Genomic DNA, 18,771 nt, shown 5'->3' on the forward strand with positions numbered 1-18,771 from the left:
ATGAAAAGCATTAATACATCCCACTGATGGGGTGTTTTTTTTTTGTTTGTTTTTTTTCCTCCAATAAATGGACTTTTGTGCTTTCTCTCATTGGTATGATTCATTCTGAATATAATCATACATTGTACTTTTTCTGATCACAAACCACAAGGTGAAGCATTCTAGTCCGCTGGCTTTCTTGTTAGCTGCTTACTTTAAACACTCACTTATTCCGAGACATATTTGTACACAGATATCCTCAGTGTGTTTAGAGCATTCAAGACCTTCATGTTCAGTAGCGTTCCTGCTTACACCCAGACCCACTCACCAATCGCATCATATAATCACAGTCTCGAGTGGGAACTGAACATTGGCTTACCAAAATAACAGTGTGTCCCGATGTGTGCATACATTTTTGCAAGAACTTACTTTGTGTGTTTCTGCGTGTGCCTAGTGGGATAGAGTACATGTGAAGGGGAATTTGTGGCAGTTCTGATGTTGAGTAGGTTCCCAAATGCTAAAAGGGTGCTATATTTAGAGTCAGTGTTTCAAGGGGAAGCCAGAAACTGGGTGGTTCTTCTTGTTTTCCACCACTGCAGTAGAGCATGTGGGTTGTGTCTAGAGTGTGGTTAAAAAATCAATAAAATATAGTCTTAAAAATTCAAAACTTAGCTTTTAAAGGTGATTATACTGTATTTGTCACTCCTCCATTTGAAAGAACACAAGGCGCAGTGATTTTTTTTTTTATTGTAACATACACAAACATCCAAGTAAACACATTAAGTAAACCATCATTGCAAAACGCAATTATCACAGCAGCTCACCATGTTTAGTGCTAAAAAGCTATTTAGCAAATTAAACTTAAAACAGAAGATTAGAGTTAAAAAAACAATCCAACTTCATTTGAATTATGCCTTAAAGAGGGCAGTAATTACACTGACTTAAAGTGCATAGAATGACATATGTGAACTTTTCCAGACAGTGTGAAGTCAAGCCCTGGGGTGATTGGGTAGGGGTGTAGGGGTCAGGCTTCCCCACCCCACCTGCCTCCACATTTTGAGACGAGCAGCAGGATCCGTCCGTCCACTCGTTCGGCCTCAGGGCTCTGTTGTAAGAAGCACTCTAGCTGATAGATAACAGCGGAGAACAAAAGAAACACGGTGTTAATGGCCCGTCGTCTCCTCCTCCTCGTGTAAGAGATGATCTGTCCATCTGGCCTGACAGTAGACCCTGATTGCTGTTCTTTTCACTGGTTTACTGTTGAGCCAAGAGCAACTGTTGAGGGTTTTTTTTGTCAGGTCCAATCTAATTAATTAAGTAGTTCAACAAGCAGGTTGGCTTTATTGCACTTAATTTATGAAATTTGCACATAACCAGTACTTATGTGATGATTTAGTAGAATAGCTTGCACAAGGGCATTCTTAATTCTCCATATTTTGTTCTTTAACTTAAAAGCTCGAGGAAATGATAAGTAAAAAGGTGAATGGCCAAATTAGTTTTATTCATTAGTATTCCACTATGAAATTGAACAAGAACTTTCTAAGTTAAGGAGACATTGTCATGACAGGCCATTCTTTTTTTTTTTTTTTTTTTTTTTTTATCTTCTTTGCACAAATGATTAGAGACCTTAGATTTAAAGAAATCCAAAATGGTCTAGCTTTATTAACATTTTGAGTTATCCTTATTATTTAAACCCTAATGTTGCTGCTTGTAGCCAGCTTGCATCTGTATTCAATCACTCATGAGATCATTGTTGTTTTCCTGTGAAAAATGCTAGTTCCTGAGTCTGAATGAGAAAAATGGTGTGCCTTCAAGTCATCCATCCAATAAGCTACTGGAGAAATGTGTTGCTCCTTGAACTGCAGTGCGCCAACCCCTTTTGTGTGTTCTTATGGGTCTATTACAGTGCTGAACAGCAGGAGAAGCTTTCATTGCATTGATTCAGTTCAAGGGGATGTATTGAGGTGTGTGTGTGTGTGTGTGTGTGTGTGTTTTAGATGTGAGAAAAAGAGGAAACATGCTCCTTCTCATTGTTGTTGGTAATAACCTTTTCAAGTTCATAATCTCTGCAGTTTTTCAATAGGAGAGAAGTCCGCAGTGCCTTACCCAGGAGGGTATGGGGGGGGGGGGGTGCGCGTACGTGTACTGTACTATGTGTGTCAGACTCGCTTGCATGGGGAAAATAAACCCATCTCCTCGTTTCTATGGTAACACTCCATGTCTGCAGAATGGCTGTGACTAAGGCTTTCAGGGTTCAGGCAACACTTGTACGCACGCACGCACACACAAAGTGTAGCAGTACAATTAGTCCGCTGTTAAAGCTGTGTAGCTATAGCGGAACTTGTGTCTGGGTGGATAGATGGGGAGAAGTTGTCGGGAGGTGTGTGTGCAGCTTTCTAACCTTTCCACTGACACAACTGTAACACAAACAGACACGTATATGCTTCCCTACTGTAGGAGCACACGCACTATTTAGCTTAGCACGGCCATTGCCATGTATTACATTTGCAGCTGTGAGCGTTAGGTTTGAATTGAGGATGCAAGAGATTAACTTTCCAGAAGAAATGTTTGAAAAGCACACATAAGTAAAGGCACAAGCCTTATACCGCGTTTCTTTGCACACTGTATGCATACAGACAAAATATATTGAATGAGTAAATTCCATTGTGCTTGACAAGCTCCCCTTTAACCAATGCCTCATTCTATCAATCTGTCTAAATGTCTCTGTGGGATGGAAGAGGAGCCGGTGTTGAGGAGCTGTGAATCTGCTGGAATCAATAATACAGAAATATAGTGTCAGGAAAGGGGGATGGGGGGAAATGTTTGAGAAGAGGAGGGAAAGAGGAGGAGGCAGCTCAGCCCTGCGTGCCTGGAGTGAGAAGTGATGGAATCAAAGCTGCATCTCAGTTCCTCTCAGTCTTCTCTTTCCTCCTTTGTCTTTTTTCCATCCATCCGTCCACTCTTCCATTTTCTCCCTCATCACTCACTCCCTCTCTGTGTGACTGAGCCAAGGACACTTCTGCTGTCACAGCTTCAGTGAGGCAGAGAAAGCTTTCCATTTGAAGTCTGTGTGTGTGTGTGTGTGTGTGTGTGTGTGTGTGTGTGTGCGCGTACATGCATGCCTCTCGCTGTTTGTAGCACATCGCCATGACATGATCAGTGTGGTGGCTAGTCCTCCTCCCGCAGTGTCCATCATGTTTAATGTATGAAAGCTCCACCAGCTAATCCAAGAGGCATATTGGTCTACTATAGTTTAGGTTGATTAGCCTACAGCTTAATCCTCAAAGCATGTTATTACCCACATCTTTCAAAAATACAGCCCTTTATGTACACGATCTGACTAGCAGCATACTATATAATTCTATGTTTGTAGTGTACAATCAATCCATTTCATCAACATGGTGGTTGGTCTTATTGGTGACCTATTTCTTTTAGCTATTTCCTTTTATCTCCAATACCTTAAGCAGTTGGAACCCTGTAGTTTGAAACTAGTGAGTTAATTTCCCTCTCCATTTGGCATAATATGAACAAGACGTGGGAGAGAGAAAGCGGTGACCGTGCTGTGCAGTGCAACACACAGTGGTGTTAGCGCGATGACCATGATCAAGCATCTAGTCTGCATTACAGGGGTTGGACAATGAAACTGAGACGCCTCTCATTTTAGTGTGGGAGGTTTCATGGCTAAATTGGACCAGCCTGGTGGCCAATCTTCATTAATTGCACATTGAACCAATAAGAGCAGACTGTGAAGGTCCAATTAGCAGGGTAAGAGCACAGTTTTGCTCAAAATATTGCAATGCACACAACATTATGGGTGACATACCAGAGTTCAAAAGAGGACAAATTGTTGGTGCACGTCTTGCTGGCGCATCTGTGACCAAGACAGCAAGTCTTTGTGATGTATCCAGGGTAATGTCAGCATACCACCAAGAAGGACGAACCACATCCAACAGGATTAACTGTGGACGCAAGAGGAAGCTGTCTGAAAGGGATGTTCGGGTGCTAACCCGGATTGTATCCAAAAAACATAAAACCACGGCTGCCCAAATCACGGCACCAAAACTGTCCGTCGGGAGCTCCACAGGGTCAATATACACGGCCGGGCTGCTATAGCCAAACCTTTGGTCACTCGTGCCAATGCCAAACGTTGGTTTCAATGGTGCAAGGAGCACAAATCTTGGGATGTGGACAATGTGAAACATGTATTGTTCACTGATGAGTCCGCCTTTACTGTTTTCCCCACATCCGGGAGAGTTACGGTGTGGAGAAGCCCCAAAGAAGCGTACCACCCAGACTGTTGCATGCCCAGAGTGAAGCATGGGGGTGGATCAGTGATGGTTTGGGCTGCCATATCATGGCATTCCCTTGGCCCCATACTTGTGCTAGATGGGCGCGTCACTGCCAAGGACTACCGAACCATTCTGGAGGACCATGTGCATCCAATGGTTCAAACATTGTATCCTGAAGGAGGTGCCGTGTATCAGGATGACAATGCACCAATACACACAGGTGAAAGATTGGTTTGATGAACATGCAAGTGAAGTTGAACATCTCCCATGGCCTGCACAGTCACCAGATCTAAATAATATTGAGCCACTTTGGGGTGTTTTGGAGGAGCGAGTCAGGAAACATTTTCCTCCACCAGCATCACGTCGTGACCTGGCCACTATCCTGCAAGAAGAATGGCTTAAAATCCCTCTGACCACTGTGCAGGACTTGTGTATGTCATTCCCAAGACGAATTGACGCTGTATTGGCCGCAAAAGGAGGCCCTACACCATACTAATAAATTATTGTGGTCTAAAACCAGGTGTTTCAGTTTCATTGTCCAATCCCTGTAGTTCTGTAGTGTTACAGTCTGTCTTCTGTCAACAAATAAGAGGAAAGGCATCATAAGCTCATATTGTCCAATTTATTTTCCTGAAAGCTCAGAGCTAACACCTGGGCAGATCAGAAAAGCACAGACTAACAAGAACAGGTCAATGGACCCTTGAGAAGGCAAGGAAATCTGGTGCTGAATAGACAGTGTTGCACTAAGCCTCTCACTCTGCACAGTACAGATAATTCCTCATTTCTCTTTAACTGAAAAGAGGGGAAATCAGTTTAAATTAAGCATTTGTGGTTGGAACAAGAGTACCACATGTTTGTGTAACAAGCGACACCTACACTGAAGCGAAGCCTTTACTATATTTTTTGCCCTGCACTTGTGTTCAGTACAAGATACATATTAGACTCCCTTGCAGTGTGAACCGGTAGTGTTGTGTTTTTTTTATTTTATTTTTTTTTATTTAAAGTGAGTTGTCATTACATTATGCTTGGGTGGTATGAAAAGAGTCTGACAGGGGGGAAAAAAGCACAGCCTGAAATGTCGTGCTTGCACAGCACATGCTGCCATTCAAGGGGACAGGTGTGAGCGTGTGTTGATGGGAAGCAGTGGTCAGAAGTGGGACAGTTGGTTGTGAAGAAGGTGTGTGTGTGTGTGTTTTTGCCAAACTAAAAGTACAGGAGTTCTCTTCGCGGTGGTGACTCATCATTTTCTACAAAGTTAAAAGCACAATTAGCAGTTTGCAATATATGTGAAAACAAAGCTCTTCTGTTTGTCATGGCAACACACATACAACAAATGTGACTTGGAAGAATTAACAAGTCAGCTTTTCCCTGAGCCAGTTCCTAGGCTTGGAGGTTTGTATCATAAAAGGAATCTGTTTCTCTGAAATTGATTAAGGACACCAACTTGGGGGATGTCCGATAACTTCAGATATCAGGGTAACTGTAGGATCTGTAGTTTTTTGCTGCAGATTTTGGTTTCTTTGCCCTTTTTAGTCTTTGCTGATTCTGCCCAAAGTTGCTGTCATGAGTTGGACATGGTGGATTGGCTGTCAGGCACACCAAATGCTTCTCTGTGAGACACCAACTGCAGCTGTCTGAGCTACACTGATTATTCTGTCTGATGCTTGTTGAGTCAATCTGTCTCAGTCTGACTGGAGCTGCCTGATATTAGTCATCATCAGTATCAGGGTCACATAATAATAATAAGGATGATAATAATAATTTGTTATATGATAAATCAGTGTTTTTGCTACCACCATATTTGCAAATGTCTATGCATTTATTTATTCATAATTAACATTTGGTTGGTATTTCCATAGCTTTACTCACAGAACAGATAACTTTATTATTAAGACCAGTATAATCTGCTCTGAATAAAATATCTTAATTACATATCTGAATAAGTCAGAGTCTCATTGTCTGGCTTTTTCTTGCCAAGGTTAGACTCCTAACACACCACAGACAGAGCACCCGGGGTCAGTGCTCTTATCACCACTGACAGATAAACCATGGCAACCATGCTCCCAACCTAATAACTGTGGCTTCCCATCAGTGCGACCTAAACTTTGACCTTCACCTCGGGGCATAGCATCTCTGAATGTTTGTGTGTGTATATATGGGGGTTAAAGACCCACCATCATCAACACAGGGATGGACAAACTAATAAAAACATTTCACAATACAGCATGATACATAATGTCTAGTTTCAGCTCCTTGTTTGTCAGACTGTGCTACTATCAGCTTGAAACCAGATGTGAGTGATGCACTGGAAATCTACCCCCCCCTCCATTCTCCACATCTTCCTCTGTAAACCAATGGTTTTTCTGTCTGTGCATAAAATCAAACTGACAACAAAGGTCTGGACAACCTCAGCCTCTGCTGGAAGCTCTGATAAGGAGGATATAGCTGAAGTTGTGTTTGTAACTGTACTGAATGAATTTCCCTTGACATGGGGAAACAATGACACGTGTGGGTTCTTCAAACAACAAGCACATTGTGTTCAAACACAGGTATAATGGGAGAAAAGAGGAACCAAATCATGGTGTTGAAGAAAACCTTGGAAGAGAATTGCACCTTAGAAGTTTAAAAATGTTTCCTAACATTTGCATTGACGTAAATATGGTCATTTATTGACCATACGGTTTTAATTATCGTGTTGGGGCATGTCAGTCTACTTTTATAGATGAGTGACAAAGATGGGATGTTACTTGTAGAGTCAATTTGGAAGTCAATGATGCATAAAGAATATCCTAGTAAGTACGATGTCTTCTGACTTGGTATGTTAGCTCTCGGTCAACTTACTTAGTTGCTTATTTTGAGAATGCTTGGAAGCAGCACAGTTTTGGCTCCATTTTTAACCAGTCAAAACCTCCAAATGATGTCAGATTTCCTGCCCCTCTTTACCTCCATGATGAGGTAATGCAATGTGTATAGGGCAGATGGTTATGGCGGCTTCTACAAATCCCCTTACTTATATAAGCTTTTTAGTCATGACATCAGCAGGAACCTGCATAGATAAGTTGAACCATCGGGTCAGCTGAGTTCAAACTGCTCTCTGCCATCAGGTAGACATGAAATATTGAAGTTAGCTGACCTGCAGTCTTTACTGCATTAAAAAAAACAGCTTTTCTTTTCAAAGCAACTCTGGTTTGCTTTGGTTTATACTGCTCTAAAGGTTAGGATTATAAAAATATTTTGGCAGGCTGTTGCGTTATAGCCTCCATGTATGACTTATTATGCATCACCTTACCAAATGGCTATTCTGGTTGTTTTTAAGTGAATACACTGCCTCATGTTACCTACTGAAAGGTTTAGACAAGGTAAGTATGTAAAGACATGAGTGTAAGTAATTTGTTGTTGCAAGTAGCTTGTTTGTGCCCTATTGCAGTGCCCATAATATGATTTGACAAACCAAAACATCACCACTAATAACTAATGTTCTGCCCATCCTGTGTGTCTGTAAATATATGTGTGTGTCTGCATTAATGTTGTAAGTTGCAGCTCTTGGTTTCATTTTGGTTTTTGTGATTGACATGTGAATGTAGTTTGCCTTGCAGCAAAACCCACACCAGCAATTTAACCACATGAATACTTATTTCACTTGCATCACCACACTCACACACAAACAAACACACACACACAGGATGATATCACCTTTGCACAGGAGACCACTACTCTTGTCCACCGTAAGCGATTGATACTGTTAATTTTACTGCCCCCTTGGCTGTCTTGATGGTCTACAACTCGCCCACGCTGTAACACTGTTACAAAAGTGTGCCTTAGGCCTGCCATTCACTATAACCATTTTGACTGAATATGATATTACAGTCAAAGCCTTTCACACTGTCAAAGCCCTGAGGATTGTCGTTATAGTGTTCTTACTCTAATGCTGAAAGCTGTCTCAAATGTGCACTGAAACCCTCTGCTTTCTTAGCTAAAGTACACATGTAGAATGCTAAAAATCTTATCATAGTAAGCTCATGTTATGTCCAACAATAATGCTATTACAATTATGTCAATAGTCAAATGTAAACTATACCTTTTTACATGTTTAAATCTTCCATTTAATGTTGATCAAGCCCACTCCTAATGACAAAGTCCAACACTCAAAAACTGCTTTTGAATAATTAAGTTATTTGGGCTTAGTTTTGTATCTCTTCATTTTTGTATGCCTAATTCATTTTAAAAACTAAATTTCTTTTAATTTCTTTGTGTAACAGGAGACTCTTCAACAGCTGGTGATGATGCCTTTGCCAAACGTGCTGGTACTGGGCCGGAACCCTCTGTCTGGTAAGTGTCAATGTACTAAACAGACTACCACAGTATTATACAGACTAATACTTAAACAAAACCACAAAATAATCCATACCTGCTCCAAGATCTACCTCTTGAATCGCATGGGCAGCAAGCATGTGCACAGTTCACAAGCAGGAAACATTCAGTGTTGAAGTCCTTTTGTCACTACATCATGATGATGATGATGATGATGATGATGATGATGATGATGATGATGTGCTGTCGATTTGACCGGCATTTCTAACCCACGGCAATACAAATTTGACATGATTGCAGAATAAAAGGGGACTTGATAAAATACAGCGAAACATTCTGATTTTGTTGTTGAGGTGATGGGAAATAGATTAATGGATTGGTTTCAAGGACGGAATCCAAATTTTGGTCACATTGATCTAGCCTATAAAGAACAAAGACAAATGGAACCGTTTAAAACTATTAATGATGCTAAAATGGTCTGGGACCTACATTCTAAGCCAAAACAATGTTGAGTGCTTAATAGTGTCACTATGTCCTTTACAAGAACAGTTAAAAGTAAACCTTAACGTAAAATACCCCTGCCAAGGTATAATGAAGATCTAAGAAGATAGAAATCTACATATTTGGTTTGCCTTCATTTGTCTATTACCTGAAGTGTCAAAATTACTTAACCATTTTTCAACAAAACTTTGATCTTCTGTACCCAGCCATGCTATTTGATATGTCTGAGGCAACCTTAAAGCAGCAGTAGTCGAGTGTCGCATTTTGGGAAAATATTTTTGAGCAGTTTAACCTCTGCAGCCCCAAGCGAAACTTGATATTTCTGTGTGACCTTGATGAAGCCACTGAGGAGAGAAGATAACTAGTAGCAGTGTGGAAATAAAAGGTTTTTATGGATTAAAGTAAAACTGTATAATTATTATTGGCAAAATATCTCCCACTGCAGAACATTAGCTAAACCACTACAAGCTCATTTGATTGGTTGTTTTACTTTTGGAAAGGAGTGCCCACACAAAGACTCTTAGCTTTTGTGAACATCTCTGCAAATACAGTCATGAGTTCTTCAAGGTGAATTGTTTCCAGGCTCAGCTTGCAGAGCTTGTTGAAGGAAATCTGTAACTTTTTTTAAGCAGATGAAATGGCTTCTAAATCCCTGTCCTCCCTCAGCAGCCTTTTATCACACTTTCACCACAGCCATTGCTGTTATTTTTGGCTTTTCATCGCTTTTCACTGGTCACAGTTACTGCTTTAATTTTCGTACGCACCCAGAGAGCATGCAGGGTAAATAAACGAACAACAGGAGGCTGCACTGAGTACACACATTGGAGTGCGCTGTTGTGTTTGACTTGGTTGTTAATTTACCTTAGTGATGTGAAAGTGTCATGCCAAAGTAACAGTAAAAAGACGTTTTCATCATTTAAGACGAAAACCAAACTGTCGACACGATCCTTTAGTAAATAGGTTATTGCAGTATAAAAGTATTTTAATGGGTTATTCTAAATATTTGTTAAATTACTGGTGATATCAATCATCTGCAGCATACATTATAACTCTTAAACAGCTTTAATTTGGCATTTTAGTCATGCCTTTCAGTGCTGCTTCCCATAATAACCCAGTCTAGTCATTGTGAAACCAAGAGGGATTCTCTCCCAAACTCCCCAAATTGTGTCTACTGCTTGAATATTTCACAGCAGTACATTTCTGATGATCTACTGCATGTACACCACCTTGTACTACTGCTCTACAGCCTTGTATAACGACCTTCCACACAGCTGAAGTGAGTACTGAGTGAAAAAGCCGACCCGACGCAGACAAGAGTGGAGGGCAGCGCCGAGCAAGTGGACCAGAGCAGGCAGAAAGCATTAGACTGCATTCCTCAGGGTTTCTTTTACCCTTTACCCTCTAGCTTGTCAGATAATCATCCAGTCCGACCAGCGGTAGCTATGGAGTCTGGCTCTCTGGCTCAGCGGCTGCCAGCTGAAAGTCATTGGCCATGTGGCTTTTATTATGCTCTCATTAGGGGGCAGGGGACGACTGTGCATGTTTGTGTGTGTGTGTGTGCATGCACGTTTAGTGTGTGGATGGGGGAGGGGTGTTTTCAAAACAGAGAACAGTGGGAATGCACTGTAGTACCACCCCAGGCTCAGATTTACCTTAGTCTGCCTTGTGTATATACACGCACAGTGAATGTGCACACACACCCTCCCTTGTGCATGCAAGTAGTGTTTAGTGTGTGTATGTATGTATGTATATGTGTGTGTGTGTGTGTGTGTGTGTATATATATATATATATATATATATATTATATATATATATATATATATATATATATATATATATATATATATATACACACACACACACATACACACAGAGAGAGAGAGAGAACCACCTCTGTTTAGTCTGCCTTAAAGCCTGTGAATTTTCAGCATTGATCTGAAAACTTAATACTTTCCCCTCAAATATGTTTGTGACCATCAGTGTTGGACTCTCAGGCCAAAATTTCTGATTTATTTGCTTGTATGTAGCTGCTTGACGTGAGTCTGTTGCTGCCATTTATGTTGTTATTGCATAACTTTAGTCTGCAACAGTGATTGACTACAAAACCATATAGTCTCAGGTCACTACTAGTACTGAAGGAGAACACTGCACAGACAAACAGACTGCCATTGACAAATTTCAGGTGCAATCTAGATTTTATAAATAAATCTTTTATAAATACATTTTATAACTACAAACCTATGGATGACACAAATCAAAACATGGTTTTAAATGAAAGCACCTCTCAATGAGCTCTTTGCTCCTTATTGTTGCTGTTAAAATCTTTTTTAACTGTAGCGACAACTGGAAAGACAACTGTTGACAGCTGATAAGTATAAAGTGAAGGGCTTGTCGTGTGTGGTGAGTAGTTCAGGGAAAAAAAAGTCAGGTCTGCTATTTTTGCTTGAAAACAGTGTTCTATGTGTGCAGGCGAATATTTGGTGTGTTTACAGTCTGTTTTGAAAGCGTAGTGGCGTCTTGTGTCTCCATAAGAAAGAATAGAATAGACAGAATTGTTTGTGTGTGTGTCCGGGTTTGGCCTTGAAAGTTATGAAAAAGATAATATGAAGATAAACAGGAGAAAAGGCCAATTTTTCATATTTAGTTTTTTTTATATATATATATATAATATATTTTTTATGATAAGCTTAAACCAGGTCAGTGTTCATTGTGTGAAGGCAGACTGGGTTGCGTGCAAATGCCCTAAAATAAATCTGAAAATAATGTTAAACCAACTCTGTCCTCTGCTCCAGTTGAGATGGGTTGAATATACTCTGGCATGCTGTCAAGGCAATATCAGATTGCTTGTACCAGTTTCACCACTGACATGCAAGTCATCGGGTCCTGAATGATTCTATTCATCATGGCAGAGGAGAGGGCTGTAGCAATTCATTGCACATGCACGCAAACTCACATTTTTGTTTTTCTTCTGCTTCACTCACATCCTTGCACGCAGATTAACAATGGCATTGCAGGAAGAAGGGTTAGTCACTGTCCGTCTGACCTCTTGTGTGCTGGTAGAAGGATGGGGGGGGAGGGGGGGGACGAGGTGGAAAAAGGAAACCTAGATGAGTGAAGGCAAACACTCAGAGGCGCAGATGATATGTAACAATGTTGAAGGAAGGAAGGATGGGTGGATGTGTGTTGCAGAGAATTAATGGATGGATGAAATGAGTGTGTAAGAAGGGGAAAAGGGACAGAGAAAAGATGAGGCTAGCAGAGAAGACGTGTAGCGCCTTCTTTAAGCCTCGTTGCTGCTGCTAGAGGGAGATGTCTTATTTTCAACCATGCCTCTTTGTCTTCTTCCTGCTCTCTTTCTTGGTTTCTCTGTTACTATAACCCTCCCATGTGTTTGTGTTGCTTGTGCTCTGTGGTGCTTTCCCTCTTTTGTCTTTTTTCCTTTCATCTCTGCCTCTTACCTTTTCTTCCTCTTGTTCTCCCACTCCATGTGTATAAATTATTTATCCTATGAGGTCCCTTATCTCTCCTTCGTTTCTCCAGTAGATATTCTGAGCTAAATCCCTTCCCTGACTAGAATAGGTTCCTATGGCTCTAATAGCGTGCCATTAAGCCCCGCAGCCGTGAGAATTAACTTTTATCTACAGTCATCCTTTCAGGTCCAAATTCCCTCATTCTCTTTTATATGTTGAATATTTCTTCTTATATCGTGAATGTACTTTTTCCTGTTATGGACCAAGACTGACTCAGCACAAAACAGTGACATCCGCTTGATTGATAGCACTCCAAGCCTACCTGGCACACAGCTAGAAAATTTCCCTGAGACCCAGAAAAATTCATCATCTTCCCTTTGCTGCAGTACCCAACAAATACAATTACAGCTGAATTTCCATATCATGAAACATCCTCCTAGCATTAGCCATTAGTCTTAATGGGTGAATCATCAGTGAAATAGCATACAGAGGAAAACGGCTGCTGCAAAGCTTCAGTTTTCCACCAGCTTATAAGGCCAAATAACCTCCTATGACATCACTGATTGGGCCATGACCATATATAACATATCAAAGTTTCAGTCTGTAGAGAGCAGTGCAACGGCAGGTTTCTATCCCTTATCAGTGATGATTTGATTCAAGGTGAACAAGGGAAGGGAGATGGATTTGATTGTGTGGTGGATTCTGTAGAATTGATGAAAACATGCTGTCAATAAATGTCATTTCCTGTCAAATTTTGATTTGGCACACTGCTCGGTCATCTGTTTGTTGCTTTCTAAAGGGGCGCTTTACACATTCGACTCACATATTTATTTATATATAAATATAAAATTTGCGATAATGTTGAAGTAGTTTTCTTCATTTAATTTGATTTTCAAAAATCCCACAAAGTGTAAAATCATTGTTGGTCATAATTGTCTTCCTCCTTTATGTCTGCTGTTGAGCTGTTCCTGCTGTGATGATTGGCCCATTACAGGCATACAGACCTCCCTACACAGAAATCATGCTGTCACTAATCTGGATTTATTTATTTTAAGAGCCGGACAGCACTCACTGCCCCCTGGGCCACATGATGAGCTGGCTTATCACAGACACACACACGCGCACACACACACAGTGCTCCGCTCCGAAAATGAAAAACACAAAGTCCTACTATATACACAGATGCTCACAACTTGCATATACCATACCACACAACTTAGTCAGTGTAACACACACACACACCACCTGGCGTACTTGTTGTTCAGCCTCAAATCCCACAGATGAGTTGAGGCCTGTTGAGCATTCTAGCAGCTGTTTATAAGTTTCAGAAGTTTCTGACAATATGTCCTGATATGTGGAAGAGTACTGGGAGTTCATCATGCTAGCTCACTGCACTGTGGAAAACATTGTGGCACTGTAACCAGGGGAAGAGGTTTTATTGGGGGGAAATTGTAATGACCTAAGAATTTTATTAATTGGTTTGTCAAAGTAAATTTGGGATGGATGGGGAAATCTTCCTGCCTCTAAATGAGGCAACGATAGCACCTTAACAGTTACCTCCTAAATCTTGATTTGTTTTTTATTGGGAAATAAATGCGTCAGAGTTGGTAAATGTACCTTGGAAATGCCTGCTATGACCTAATTATTTATAGCTGTAATTTAAAAAATGACAATGTTTTGCTACAAAGCACTTTATAAAATGTCACTGAAAAGAAGGGCTTTACAATATCGTTATTAGTCATCATACTAAATCGATCAACAGACCTCTCATTTTGTGATGGAGTGCTCGAGGCACAAGGTTTCTACCGCTATCAATCTATCAATACAATTTATTCATCAAACTCTATGTAACAGCTGGTTGAACAGAATGTCAGACAAGACAAAACAGAAACAAGACAGAATTTGAATTCTTGTGCTTGGTTTGGTGTTATGTTTGGTGTCTGCCGACAGACTTAAGTGGTTTGGGTGTAGTAATAATACTCTGTATCTTTGTTTCTTTCTTTAGAGCTTGGCCTGGAGGAGATGAAAAAACTGTTGCTGCTGCTACTAGGCTGTGCTGTCCAGGTAAGAGCACAATTTAGTCCACCTAAACGCTTTTACACACTTTCACAAATGCATATGTTAATTCAGGTTTCAAGGAGCAGGGACCAAGCAACTTCATAATAAATGGCAATCAAATTTTGAAAGTCAATTTGTGCCTGTGATTCAAAATATTGATATTTTAAACGATCCCACTCTGTGATGTTTCCTATGTTGTGAAGTTCTTCAACTAAACTAGTTGGTAAAATGTTTACTTTTATCTTCCAAAACCAGAAATCTAAAAGAGTCTCAATTTGGTTCAGCCTCCCTTGATTACAGCAATTGGCTGTCTTTTGATAAAATGAATTAATTCTTGCTCTGTCACACAACAGACCTTTCCTGTCTTGTGACAAAGCCCCATTCAGCTGTTACTCACTGCATTTCAAACAAGAGCATTGACCTTTCACTGGCTCTATTATTTTAGCAAAAAGACACCATGGTTGCATTCATCTAAGTGACTCTGACTTAATATTCTGTCTACTTGAAGGTGGCATTAAGCCCAGCAGTACCTGGTGCTGAGTTAGAATTAACAGTGAAAAAGAGGTTACGTCTTTAGTGCACAGTCCTGTTCTAATCTCATCTTCTGCAGCAAGAGAGGAAAATTATCCTCTCCTGATCCAGACGATAAACTTGCGTTTGAAGACTAGACTACTTTCCTAAATACAACTACTGCTTCCTGGAAACCTGTATGTTGTAGCAACTTCTGCAATGTGTCTGCCATGTTGGCCTACTAACCTTCAGGTGACCCCCCCCCCTAACCCACATACCTGAAACATCTCAAAAAGCTCTCCTATCCCCTCTGTGTTTAAAGTGCGAGAAGAAGGAAGAGTACATTGAGCGTATCCAGACTCTGGACTTCGACACCAAAGCTGCCATAGCATCTCACATCCAGGAGGTATTTTTCCTTTGGCTCCATCTAATATACAGTATGCCATTAGTGGGAACGGGCCAGTAAATAGTTTAAAAAGGTTAAACTTTTGAATAATGTACCAGTCTGACAAGGTGTTCTTTCTTTCTGCATCTTTGAACAGCATTTTTTTTTTTCTGTACATCAGGAGACAGAATGTTGTTGTTGTTGTTGTTGATATAACAAATGTGATTTTAGGTGACTCATAATCAGGAGAATGTAGTGGACCTGCAGTGGTTGGAAAGTGGGGAAATGCCCCCTGAGGACCTGGACAGCCTCTCCAGAAACCTGGCTTTCCATCTCAAACACCTGGTAGATGAGAGGGACACACAGCTGGAGGTAATGAGATAAAGCACAACTAGGAAAGTGTGGTACTTTTTCCCCCGGTGTTTTTCTATTATTTTTCTGTCATGTGCAGTACATGTTTGTGGATGTCAGCTCACAGAACTTTTGCTAATGAAAATGATGGCCTACTTGTAGAAGCTTATGTGGAAACTTTTCCCCTTTTTGCTCCTACCACAAGAGAGCAGCCTCAGGAAGGAAGGGTTGAAACTGTTAACTGCCTCATGGTGTGTGTGTGTGTGTGTGTGTGTGTGTGTGTGTGTGTGTGTGCGTTATTCAGAGTATATGCGTCATTAAATGAGTTTCCCACCCATAGGACGTGGATGCCCACCACTGATATAGTTGATCTTTGTGTGTCAGGAGTTCTAATAGCCTCCAGATTATCACTGTGTAGACCAGCCGTTCTCAATTAAAATCCCATTTCCTGTCACGGGCACTAGATCAAAATCGGCTGCGTGTGGGACTGTGGATTTACATTTGCCCTAATGCCTGTGTTCTACTTTTGGGTGGTGGGGGTGCTTTGGGTGAATCCATGGATCGACTCCGTTTTTGTGCCTTTAGTCCATGCTAGTTTAACAGTTGAATGTTGTTGGGCAGAAAAGAGGAACAGTGTTTTAGATCTGTATCCTAAATACAAATTTTCTTTAGTGTGTTCATTTTTTTCACAAGTCTGGCTTTGAAGAGTCAAATATGAACTCTTACAGACTTCTATCAATGCTCTTCCACTCATATACGCAGCAGAAATATCACTACATGCCCTCTCATTTTTCCATCCAGACTATAGTGGAGTTGACCCAGGAGAGAGACTGTGTGCAGCTGTCTCCACTGGCTCCTTGTCCGACCCAATCTCCCGGTGACTCCCCCAGTATGAGGAGGACTGAAAGCAGACAGCACCTCTCTGTGGAGTTGGCTGATGCCAAGGCCAAGATCAGGCGTCTTCGACAAGAATTGTGAGTGCCGCGGCTTTATCAGATAAGCAGTTTCAATTTCTGAAATGGGGCAAAGGGGACAAAATAAAGAAAAATAGAAACACTATCTGCTTCAATCTCCATAGCCCAAAAAAGCTCAAGAGCTACATACAAAAAGGTCATTTGCTGAAATTAGACAGTAATAATTAACCCTAATCTTGTTTGCTACTGTAGTTCCCGTTTTTTACTTCTCTTACTGTCATCTGTTTCAATCTGAACTGGGAACATAAAGTCCCAGATCGTCATCGGCTGGTTGATGATGATGTCAGGTCCTCATCGTTTGGACTTGTACTTGTGCTTCTGTGTTACTGTTATGTCATACAGTTCACTGTACCTATACACACTGGTTAAGAAATTTATTTGTCATGAATTTGAAGAGTTTCATAATTTTGTAAATTTGCATTGTTTTCTATCCTGATATCAGGCCTGCCTACAACTTTTTTTGGTTTGCTTTTAGTTATATTATTTTATGCTTTGATTAGGCAGCAGTAGTGGAGAGGAAATGAGGGAGAGAGAAAAATTAAATGACCTTCCCAGCCGTGGTGTTTTTTGCTGTTTAGAGACCTGACAAATCATTGAGTTTTTTTATGACTGTATTCAAGCCTTAAACATTATGCTGAAAGAACAGCAATGATTATGCAGAGAGGAAGAGTGATCAGCAGTCCATTTCCTTCCTACATCTCTGCTACTCTCACAAAACCAGGCTGCTGTGATGTGACTGCATCACACAAATGCACACCCACAAACATTGATGAGGCCTTTTTTAAATCCTGCCTATGAATAATAGAACTTCCTTTTTGAAGTGCTATAATCCCTTGCCAAACAAAGGCTTAATGGTCAACACAGAGCAGTTAGAAGAAAAGTAGCACAGGGAAGTATTTAAATTTTGCACAAACTTGACATGTAATTTAACAGACTGGCTGGCGTCACAAGGTCAGTGTTACTGAGTGCTTTGACAGGAACTGTGATGTTGTAAAAGGGTAAAGAGGGGTTGTGTACTTCATAGTATATCCTTCTTTTACAAAATGTTTTTAAGAGTCCCCACTGAAACTAATCTTGGATTAAATTTCTGTGACGGTCTGTGTCAGGTGAGAAAACAAGTGGTCCCTACTTCTTGGGAATAATTTTCACACTTGAGTGGATCTGATTTCAAGTCCATCATCACCTTTGAGGCATTAAAATGCTTAGTGTTAATGTTGCATTGTTACAAAGATTAAAAGTGTTTTTTTTTTTGTTTTTTTTTACTGCTCAAATTTGACAGAACTTGTTCAGTTATTACATTTCATAATAGATAAATAATGGAAGAATAACTCCTTTTTAAAAGTTGAAAATGTATTCAAATGAACCATCTTTATGCACTTTTTAGCAGTGGATCTTAATGATCTGGAAAGGGCATTGGGTCACATTTGAATGCTGTATCATTCTGTTTCTGTATTTTAGCAGGAGACATTGTTCTGTCTCATTTGTCAAATAGACAATGACATGTGTGAGGGATAAACCCCGACGAGAATTATGGTTCTTTGACAGTCTGAAGGGAGCACAGGTCACCCTCTGCTTAGTCACATGAAAAGACCGAAAAGCATCTCTCCTTGAGTGAGCCCTTCATTGTGGTTTTCGTGCTGAAAGGACTGACATCCATCACTGGAGACATGTCCTGTATACATCCTTGACCTACATTATGACATTTTTTTCAGTAGACCTAAAAAGGAGAACAGAACTACACCCGACAACCCAATGAGTTATTTTTGTTTGTTTTTTTTCCCATGGTATTGTTTGTGTTGCTGTGGTATCTGGCCAGTCACATGATCATACATTTCCATCACGGACAAGGGACAAAAAGGGATCTGTCCATGCTGATGTAGTCTGTTCACATGAGTGCAGTTTGTTCTCTAAGGCAAAAGAGAAGTGTGTTTGTTGTGTCTGGA

General features: G+C 40.6%; 1 protein-coding gene across 7 annotated transcripts in view; it reads left to right on the forward strand.

The window, feature by feature from the left end:
* LOC119917478 (girdin-like) overlaps nucleotides 1-18,771 on the forward strand; it is a 69,612-nt gene that overhangs the window by 21,165 nt on the left and 29,676 nt on the right. For all 7 annotated transcript variants that reach the window (XR_005447286.1, XR_005447287.1, XM_038737827.1 and 4 more), the window contains exons 4-8: nucleotides 8,528-8,597; nucleotides 14,556-14,614; nucleotides 15,441-15,524; nucleotides 15,735-15,875; nucleotides 16,656-16,828. Coding sequence is in view for 5 of the 7 variants with exons in the window: in XM_038737827.1 (XP_038593755.1) it covers nucleotides 8,528-8,597; nucleotides 14,556-14,614; nucleotides 15,441-15,524; nucleotides 15,735-15,875; nucleotides 16,656-16,828 (527 nt within the window). In the remaining 2 variants the exon portion in view is untranslated. The remainder of the gene's footprint in view (nucleotides 1-8,527; nucleotides 8,598-14,555; nucleotides 14,615-15,440; nucleotides 15,525-15,734; nucleotides 15,876-16,655; nucleotides 16,829-18,771) is intronic.

The sequence above is a fragment of the Micropterus salmoides genome, unplaced genomic scaffold (assembly GCF_014851395.1).
Source record: "Micropterus salmoides isolate LMB-PRFRI ecotype aquatic unplaced genomic scaffold, ASM1485139v1 Ms_hic_scaffold_22, whole genome shotgun sequence".
Classification (NCBI taxonomy): domain Eukaryota; kingdom Metazoa; phylum Chordata; class Actinopteri; order Centrarchiformes; family Centrarchidae; genus Micropterus; species Micropterus salmoides.